Consider the following 9,558-nt stretch of genomic DNA (forward strand, 5'->3'; position numbering starts at 1 on the left):
ACCAAGTTCGTCTTATACAGAGTTATGTAAAGCACATCAAGCCTCATCCACATTTGCCTATTGTTGCAACTTGTGCAGTACGAGAGAGTATAGACCTTATTAGCAAGGCAAATGATGATCATCATCCTCTGCCTAACAACGTATTGGAGGTTTGTACGTTTGTTTTTTCGAATGCACCTTTCCTTTCGAGATTGTGTTCATGACTTGCCTCTTAGTTGTTGCCTTCATAATATTCCTCACATATATTCTATCTAATAGCTAGAGAAGTCCTGAAATTTACGTTGGTTTTCCCTTTTCTTTTTGATAGATTATGGAGTTTAATCGAAGTTCCGAAACTTCATGAAATGCCGCCGAAGTGATCTGAAGAACAATGAGCAGCAAATGGGAGATAGTTCATAAAGGTAATCTATGAATCCCCCTATCCTAGCCTCGAATGTAATATCGACTGTTGCTTTCATTTTTCCTCATGTAATTCGTGTTCTTTGCTTAATTTGACAAAGAACATATATGATATTTAGTTATTTACTTAACAAAAAAGTACATTTCGCAATGGTTCAGGTACCATTTTAGATTTTTACCCCTTAATTATTTACTTGGTGTTAATTTGACTACTGTTTTTTTCTTTCTTTTCTGAAAACGAATAATCGAGTTCTACAACAATTAGAGGGTTGAGAACATTGTGAACAGTATGTAAAGGGTATAGATAATAAGAAGAAAATTAAGTACTGCTGCAATGAAGCCAGCAACAAGAGCACCAGTGACATGATTGCATTATGGTAGCATGATCACACATTTGAGGTTACAGCATCATAAATTATATATGGAAAGTATATGCTATATGCATGTTTACTGAAATTTTGTAAGGTAACATCGGTCCTCTTCTAAAAAAAAATCAAGATTTTACAACAAATAGAGGATGGAGAACAGTGTAGAGGGTATAGATAACAAGAAGAAAATACAGGATTGCTGCAACGAAGCCAGCAACAAGAGCAGCAGTGACATGGTTGCAAAACTTGGGGACTTGTCCACAAATCGGAAGCCAACCAGCGTGCATGTTTCCTTTCTTCCCCACACTTGCTATTGCCAGTGCCGATGACACACTTGATGCAAGTAACACAGCTACAACCTGCACAAGTACAAATCAAAATCTAATTGACAACTAGACAAGATTAAATTTCGGTATGTGGGAGTTTGGTTTTCTGCACTTTACCACGTCGAGGATGATAACCAAGCGCCAAAGCGAGCCCTTGGAAGAAAGAAACATAATGACTAAGCTGTACGCGCAAGCAATTGCTTCCACAACCACAAAGTACCTATATGATATACAAGAACACAAATTAAGACTAGGCCGGATTATGAATAGCGCGGCTATAACTGCGAAAAGGGTTGCAGAAACGCTAGCTTATAGACTCACTTGAAAGCTGGTGCGTTGCTGAATTTGGCCTTGAATGTTAAGTTCAAGACATTAGTAGAGTCATGGCTTGTAACCATCACAATGGTGGCAACCAGAGTTGCAGCAAAGGTCAGCAGCCTAAGCAGAAAGGTGAAGATCCTCCTGCCGGTGATCATTGTTATGTGTCAAATGAAGCAGTGTGAAGCAGATGCTTCCGCTTAAAAAGAAGGCTGTGTTAGGAAGATAGATAGGGGTTGGGGCACTTGTCTTCTTTTTGTTTCAAAGTTTGAATGGTTTGGTTACCTATAAACTAATTATCTATGCTCTTTAAGCAGGATCTATGAGATTATGACAGCAAAACAAGCTTAGCTAGTTAAACAAATTTACAGAAGGGGGCTATCTATCGCCTGATTTAACCACGTGGATTTAGGCTCCCATTTGAACGGCTTCTGATTGAACTCATTGAAGGTAGATATTGTGGAAAGTTGGAGCTGGTAGGAAATACTGAGACTGTGACTATAATAGCTACATACAAATAAGCCAATCATCTAAATACAGATTGAGAAAGCATGTGGTATTCATGTATGATTATGATCCATTCATATTTTGTGTTGGCAACTTGGCATGCATGTATGCCAGATGATCATCGTTCGGTCTTGCAGTGTGTGTTTTGCTTGATGCCATTTGATGGGGTTTGAAGCCCAAAGGAAGAAATAATATCATCTTAAATTGCTTACTACAAAGGCCCAAACCAAGCCCATGGCTCAAACTGTTTAACCCATATTTATAAGGAAACAATAACACTTTGTGACCAACCATACAAAGTGTTATGTGCTAGTTATTTAATTCACGAATACGCGTTACTCCTTGAAAGTTAAGTTTAAAAATTAAAGTTCCTGCACTTCCTTGAAGCGCAAATCTAGTAATCGTGTTATGCAAATGTTAATTAATTAAGTTGTATCTACAAGGCCAAATCTCTCTTTTTTTTGTTTTGCATCTTTAAACGTTTGCGAGTATGTGTAGTAAACACCTACCGTCCTTACCATATCTCACAATAATATTAGATTTTAAACTCCTCCAACCTGTGAGCATGTTTAAAGTCGATTTTAAATTTTAAGAAATAACGCTCCAAACTTCTTTTTTCTTGAATTAGGAAACGTAGTTCTTGTCTCTTGATTAGTCTAATCATATTACAAGATCAAGATCTAGATGGGAGATTAGAAACCTAGTAAAGTAGTAAGTTTTAGCAAATAGTAGTAAAAATGAGAATAACAAAACCGATAGGGAAAAGTAAAAAATATATCCAAAACAAGGAAAATACGGACAACCGACTCTACCGAAAACCCGATTATACCCCCAGCACCAGCACCGCCACTAATATATAAGCTCTCTCCGCCCCTCTAATTCTCTCATTTTGAAACCCCGACGAACCTGAAAGTTGGCTCTGCTAGGGTTTCGTACTCGGAGACTTGTAATCGGAACCAAAACTTGAATCGGAAAATCAAGCTAAAACCTAGACCTAGTTCCTAGGGTTTCCAATTCGCGGCCATGGAAGAAGAGCCGGAGTACGAAGAGCAATACAATGACGACGACGACGAAGATGAGATAACGCAGGAAGACGCCTGGGCTGTGATTTCGGCCTATTTCGAAGAGAAGGGCCTGGTGAGGCAGCAGCTCGACTCGTTCGATGAGTTCATCCAGAACACAATGCAGGAGATCGTCGACGAGGCTGCCGATATCGAAATCCGACCCGAATCGCAGCATAATCCGGGTCACCAGCCCGATTTCGCTGAGGTAAGGATCTGCTAGGGTTTTGTAATTGAGGCTTAGTTTGTCATGTAGTAATGCTGAGTGTGTTTTCGCAGACTATATACAAAATCAGCTTCGGTCAGATTTATCTTAGTAAGCCTATGATGACTGAGTCGGACGGTGAGACGGCGACGCTGTTTCCGAAGGCGGCGAGGTTGCGAAACTTGACTTACTCGGCGCCTCTGTATGTGGATGTGTCAAAGAGGGTTATAAAGAAAGGACATGATGGTGAGGAAGTCACCGAGACTCAGGATTTTACCAAAGTGTTTATTGGCAAGGTGTGTAATGTGTAATGTGTACATTTCGATACTCATGATAGCTGTGTGTGAGTTCGGGTTAACTGATTTTGTTATCGGTGTCAGGTTCCTATTATGCTCCGTTCGAGTTATTGTACATTGTATCAAAATTCCGAGAAAGACTTGACAGAGCTGGGGGAGTGTCCTTATGACCAAGGAGGGTATTTCATTATCAATGGGAGTGAGAAGGTGTTGATTGCTCAGGAGAAGATGAGCACGAACCACGTCTATGTCTTTAAGAAGAGGCAGCCTAATAAGTACGCTTATGTTGGGGAGGTGCGGTCTATGGCCGAGTCTCAAAACCGACCTCCCAGCACCATGTTCGTTCGTATGCTTTCCAGGACCAGCTCCAAAGGGGTAATGGATCAGTTGTGATACAGGTTGTGTTTGTGTAGTCATGTTAATCATGTGTTTTCTGACTTTGTATGTGTTGACTTCTAATGCAGGGTTCTTCCGGACAATATATTCGCGCTACTCTTCCATATATTCGAGCTGAAATTCCCATCATTATTGTCTTCCGGGCTCTCGGCTTTGTGGCTGACAAAGATATTTTGGAGCACATATGCTATGATTTTGCTGATACACAAATGATGGAGCTGCTTCGTCCTTCCCTGGAAGAAGCATTTGTTATTCAGAATCAACAGGTATTTTCTTTTAACTCACACAATTTGATTTTACCGCTTACATGTTTATGTTCTTTTTCTGTCTGACGGTTATTTATCTCTTTTTCACTGTAGGTGGCTCTAGATTATATTGGTAAAAGAGGTGCAACAGCTGGTGTACCCAGAGACAAGAGGATAAGGTATATAAACTCAATGATTTTACATGGACCTCAAGATGTTATGCATAATCTTCTACATTGCTCATGGACATTATGCTGTGCATTCTCCGTACAGGTATGCGAGAGATATTCTTCAAAAGGAAATGCTTCCACATGTTGGTACTGGGGAGTTTTGTGAGACCAAGAAAGCATACTATTTCGGGTAAGGTTTTCTCTTGCAAGCTATACATTAGCTGATTAGCATTGGGGCAGCGCATCTGAGTTGTGCACTAAATACGCTGTTTGTGCAGATACATCATTCACAGGCTTCTACTGTGTGCACTTGGTCGGAGGGCAGAAGATGATAGGGATCACTATGGCAACAAGAGGCTGGATCTTGCTGGCCCCTTGCTTGGAAGCTTGTTTAGATCGGTTAGTTTTGCCTTCCCTTTTTTGTGTAATTTGGAGGTCATATGATTTTTTTTTTACGTCTTTGTCTATATTTTTATCACCCTTCTCTAAAAAATTACCCTTAAATATCTTGCAGCTATTCAGGAAGTTAACCAAGGATGTCAAAGGTTATGTGCAGAAGGTTAGTTACAGTAACCCTTATTGAAGTTTCTTGGACTATTTATTTGGGTCTATGTTAATCACTCCGTGCATGGTGCAGTGTGTTGATAATGGAAAGGACGTTAACCTGCAATTTGCAATCAAAGCAAAAACCATTACCAGTGGTCTCAAATATTCACTTGCTACTGGGAACTGGGGGCAAGCAAATGCAGCTGGGACAAGGGCTGGAGTGTCGCAGGTTAGTCTTAATTTCTTCTGCTGTTAAGGTTGTGTCAATGCTAGGCTTGGTGGTTTTTTTAGTTTTTCCCGGGGGGGGGGGGGGGGGGGGGGTAGGGCTGTCAAGGTTTTATATACAAGTATATCAATTGGATAAAGTGTAGTTAATTCATGCTCTGATATTCCATTTTTGTAACAGGTGTTAAATCGTTTGACATATGCATCCACATTATCACATTTGCGGAGGCTAAATTCTCCCATAGGGCGTGAAGGTAAAACTACCTTCTTTCTTATTCTGGTATACATGTATTGTTATATGTTGTGGCGTGATATTTTGTGGATTGTTATTGTGTGTGGATTGTTATTGTGTTATACTTTTTTTTCATTGAGTGGAGCTTTGTTTTATCAGGTAAACTTGCCAAACCCCGGCAGTTGCACAATTCACAGTGGGGAATGATGTGTCCTGCTGAGACACCTGAAGGGCAGGTAAGAATTGTGCTTTAAAATTTCTGGATGTGAAAGTGATATATTGTGTATGTGAAGCTTAAACTCTGTTTTGTTGCACCAGGCATGTGGGCTTGTAAAGAACCTGGCATTGATGGTATACATAACAGTGGGATCAGCTGCGTATCCAATCTTAGAGTTTTTAGAAGAATGGGGTACAGAAAATTTTGAGGTATGCACTATTAGATATTGTTGGTGCTGGCTTTCTCTGTTGTCTATTCTTTCTTTTGACACTGGTAGGTGTATCTTGATTGTAGGAAATTTCCCCTGCCGTTATTCCCCAAGCCACAAAGATTTTTGTTAATGGCTGCTGGGTTGGCATACATCGTGATCCTGAAATGTTGGTGAGAACATTGAGGAAGCTTAGGCGGCGGGTGAGTATATCATCTGCTTTTGTTCCGTTACCATATAATTTAGATAGCTTTGGTGTCACAAGAACATTGATACTTCAATAGTAAAGACAGAAAACATTAGCTGTATGGTTATCTTAGGTTCGACAAGTTGCACCATTTCCTCATTTATTTTGTTTCCTTATTCTTGTACTTGTGAAAATCTCATGTGTAAATGTCATGCATGTGCAGGTGGATGTCAATACTGAAGTTGGGGTTGTCAGAGATATCCGTCTGAAAGAGTTGCGGATATATACGGACTATGGTCGTTGCAGTCGTCCATTATTCATTGTGGACAAGCAAAGGTTGCTCATAAAGAAGAAAGATATTCATGCATTGCAGCAAAGGGTGAGCTAGCTGCAATCTTCAACTTATTTTTCTTTGCATAATCAGTAATATCACCACTCCACGCTTACATTCTTTTCTTTCAGGAAAACCCTGAAGACGGTGGTTGGCATGATCTTGTAGCAAAAGGATTTATTGAATATATTGACACTGAAGAAGAGGAGACCACTATGATTTCAATGACAATTAATGTAAGTAGTGCTCTTCGGAGAAATGCAGATGTGATGTTTGAAGCAATAAAGTCTTGTATTTGTGTAGAGGGTATTCACAAGGTCAATTGTGAAACTTGTTTCAGGATCTTGTACAAGCAAGGCTCAATCCTGAGGAGGCATATTCTGATACATATACTCATTGCGAGATTCACCCCTCACTTATATTGGGTGTTTGTGCTTCAATTATCCCATTTCCTGATCATAATCAGGTACGTTTCCTATACTTGAATCTATATGTTATACTACTTTATTACTCCATCTGTTATTTTGTTTGGTTGCTCTTAGTGAATGAGTTTATCTGGTTTTGTTGTAACAGTCTCCACGTAATACATATCAGTCTGCCATGGGAAAGCAAGCTATGGGAATTTATGTCACCAATTATCAGTTCCGAATGGTATGAGTTATTTCTCAGCATTGTAAATTATGCATCTATTTGACTAGAAAAATGAACTCACCTTGTTGGTCAACTCAGGACACACTGGCTTATGTTCTGTACTACCCTCAGAAGCCGCTTGTCACTACAAGAGCCATGGAGCATCTTCACTTCAGGCAACTTCCAGCCGGAATTGTAAATATCTTTCTTTCTTTTTGTTTTTCTCACTTCTTTTCTTTGGTTTTTTTTCTCTTTCCTAACTTCACTCTAATGATTCGTGTTTTTCGTCTACCCTTCTGTTTCAGAATGCCATTGTCGCCATTTCCTGCTATTCTGGTTATAACCAGGAGGATTCTGTCATTATGAATCAATCCTCTATTGATCGTGGATTTTTCCGGTCACTGTTCTTCCGCTCCTATAGGTTAGCATGTCTCTTGACACCTATTTCAAGGACATTTGGTTCATATTATTCTATGGTGTTGAATAATCAACTTTCTTTTGACAGGGATGAGGAGAAAAAGATGGGGACTCTTGTCAAAGAAGATTTTGGACGTCCAGACAGAGCAAATACGATGGTGAGAATTTTTTTTTTTTAGTATTTTATGTTCTGCTGCTATTGCTCATGTGAGTGCTGGACACTATTCTAAGATTTGATGACTTTCAGGGTATGCGGCATGGATCTTATGATAAATTGGAAGATGATGGTCTTGCACCTCCTGTAAGTATATGGAAATTCAGTTTACTTACCTGGTACCACAAACTATATTTTCTGACCACCTTTTTTTTATAATCACCTTAGGGAACCAGGGTTTCAGGTGAGGATGTTATCATAGGGAAGACCACTCCCATTGCTCCGGAGGAGGCTCAGGGGCAAGCTGCTTCACGTTACTCACGTCGTGATCATAGCATAAGCTTACGGCACAGTGAAACGGGGATTGTGGATCAGGTAAGCTTCATTAAAATGATTCTCCCTTGTGTTTTGAACAATTTATCTCCAAAGAAAATAAAAAATGTGTTTTCTAGTTTCCAAGACAACTAAAATACCTGATACATATTTTGAATATCCAAAACTCCAAGTGCATGCTTCTTGGATTATCTTACTACCCTCATTTATCCGTTTATGCATCTTACAACTTCAGCTTTATACTTTGTAGGTCTTATTGACTACCAATGCCGATGGGTTGAGGTTTGTGAAAGTAAGGGTGAGGTCTGTTCGAATTCCACAGATTGGGGATAAATTTAGTAGTAGGCATGGACAGAAAGGGACGGTGGGTATGACGTATACACAAGAAGACATGCCATGGACTGTAGAAGGAGTCACCCCTGATATTATTGTGAACCCTCATGCTATTCCTTCCCGAATGACCATTGGTCAGCTTATTGAGTGTATCATGGGGAAGGTTGCAGCACACATGGGAAAGGAAGGAGATGCTACTCCTTTTACGGATGTGACTGTGAGTTTCACTTTCTGTACAATCATGCCTCTGTAAATTTTGTGTCATATATAGCGCAGTACCGTTCACTGCCTAGTGTTAGTTTTGCGAGATTAGTTTTTTTTTACACCTTGTTGACACTCTTAAGGTTGTAGGAGTGGGATTCTCATATGCTAGTATTTTCTTGTCAGGTGGACAATATTAGCAAAGCTCTCCACAAATGTGGATATCAAATGCGGGGATTTGAGACCATGTATAATGGTCACACCGGTCGGCGATTGAGTGCGATGATTTTCCTTGGCCCTACATATTACCAGAGATTGAAGCATATGGTCGATGATAAGATCCATTCACGTGGTCGGGGTCCTGTACAAATTCTTACTAGGCAACCTGCTGAGGGACGGTCCCGTGATGGTGGTTTACGATTTGGAGAGATGGAACGAGATTGCATGATTGCCCATGGTGCTGCTCACTTTCTTAAAGAGAGATTGTTTGATCAGAGTGATGCTTATAGGGTTCATGTCTGTGAGCGCTGTGGTTTAATAGCTATTGCAAATCTCAAGAAGAATTCATTCGAGTGCAGAGGTTGCAAGAACAAAACTGATATTGTTCAGGTGAGTCTCTTTGGTTTACGGTTTATTCCGTTATCACACATGGATGTCCTACACTAAAATTGTTACTGTGATTTTGCGGTTAGATCTTAATGTCATCCCCCCCTCATGCAGGTTCATATTCCTTATGCCTGCAAGCTGCTTTTCCAAGAGCTTATGGCCATGGCTATAGCACCAAGAATGCTCACAAAGGATGTCAAGCCTATCAAAGATAAGAAGAAAGGAGCCTGATATGCCAACTAAGGAAGTTCTAGCTCATTTTCTGAACTTTCAATGGCTGCAGTTAAAAGTTATGAAATTCATACTCAGCATTGTCGTAGTGGAAATATTTTCGAGTCTCCGAGAGCTGGGTTGTGATTGGTTGGAGACTTGGAGGGAGATGCTGTTGCAACTCCGTTTAGCTTAAGCATGTCTGCGCAATTTTTCTGCCTCACTTTCATATTGTGATCTGTAATGGACTGTTTAGCAACCCTATAACAAATCAATATACGACTCCTTGTTTATAATGTGGTCTACTTAGTAGGATATATTTCAATAATGGATATACTGGAAACATGGATAGAACCAATAATTCTACGGATGAGTTGTAGGGAGAAGTGTACAATATCTTCTACTTTCTTCTATTATTGAGCAAGAATGTGAAAAGT

At 40.0% G+C, this 9,558-nt stretch overlaps 2 protein-coding genes across 2 annotated transcripts; one reads left to right on the plus strand and one right to left on the minus strand.

Moving 5' to 3' along the window:
- Window positions 1-892: 892 nt before the first annotated feature.
- LOC101303208 (CASP-like protein POPTRDRAFT_810994-like) lies at window positions 893-1,569 on the minus strand. Its single transcript, XM_004295580.1, has 3 exons — window positions 1,415-1,569; window positions 1,211-1,313; window positions 893-1,126 (listed from the first exon to the last, which is right to left on the minus strand). Exons 1-3 carry the CDS (start codon window positions 1,567-1,569, stop codon window positions 893-895), a joined length of 492 nt encoding a protein of 163 aa, XP_004295628.1.
- A 1,372-nt stretch (window positions 1,570-2,941) lies between these two features.
- On the plus strand, window positions 2,942-9,558 carry LOC101295402 (DNA-directed RNA polymerase II subunit RPB2-like). Its single transcript, XM_004293974.1, has 25 exons — window positions 2,942-3,187; window positions 3,259-3,480; window positions 3,565-3,855; window positions 3,945-4,142; window positions 4,236-4,300; window positions 4,395-4,481; window positions 4,570-4,690; window positions 4,806-4,850; window positions 4,929-5,066; window positions 5,244-5,316; window positions 5,454-5,530; window positions 5,613-5,720; window positions 5,806-5,922; window positions 6,130-6,285; window positions 6,369-6,473; window positions 6,578-6,703; window positions 6,811-6,888; window positions 6,967-7,062; window positions 7,173-7,288; window positions 7,373-7,442; window positions 7,532-7,585; window positions 7,667-7,813; window positions 8,022-8,321; window positions 8,492-8,914; window positions 9,026-9,558. The coding sequence occupies exons 1-25, from the start codon at window positions 2,942-2,944 to the stop codon at window positions 9,140-9,142; spliced, it is 3,576 nt and encodes a 1,191-aa protein (XP_004294022.1). The 3' UTR covers window positions 9,143-9,558.

Source organism: Fragaria vesca, linkage group LG3 (genome assembly GCF_000184155.1).
Source record: "Fragaria vesca subsp. vesca linkage group LG3, FraVesHawaii_1.0, whole genome shotgun sequence".
Lineage (NCBI taxonomy): Eukaryota > Viridiplantae > Streptophyta > Magnoliopsida > Rosales > Rosaceae > Fragaria > Fragaria vesca.

Excerpts from the sequence above, each read along its gene's own strand:
- LOC101303208 (XM_004295580.1), bottom strand. The coding sequence starts at position 1,569 with ATGATCACCGGCAGGAGGATCTTCACCTTTCTGCTTAGGCTGCTGACC. Across the intron at positions 1,314-1,414 it reads AGCAACGCACCAGCTTTCAA|GTACTTTGTGGTTGTGGAAG; the intron begins GTGAGTCTATAA and ends TATATCATATAG. Across the intron at positions 1,127-1,210 it reads TGGTTATCATCCTCGACGTG|GTTGTAGCTGTGTTACTTGC; the intron begins GTAAAGTGCAGA and ends GTACTTGTGCAG.
- LOC101295402 (XM_004293974.1), top strand. The coding sequence starts at position 2,942 with ATGGAAGAAGAGCCGGAGTACGAAGAGCAATACAATGACGACGACGAC. Across the intron at positions 6,286-6,368 it reads TTCATGCATTGCAGCAAAGG|GAAAACCCTGAAGACGGTGG; the intron begins GTGAGCTAGCTG and ends CTTTTCTTTCAG. Across the intron at positions 6,474-6,577 it reads TGATTTCAATGACAATTAAT|GATCTTGTACAAGCAAGGCT; the intron begins GTAAGTAGTGCT and ends AACTTGTTTCAG.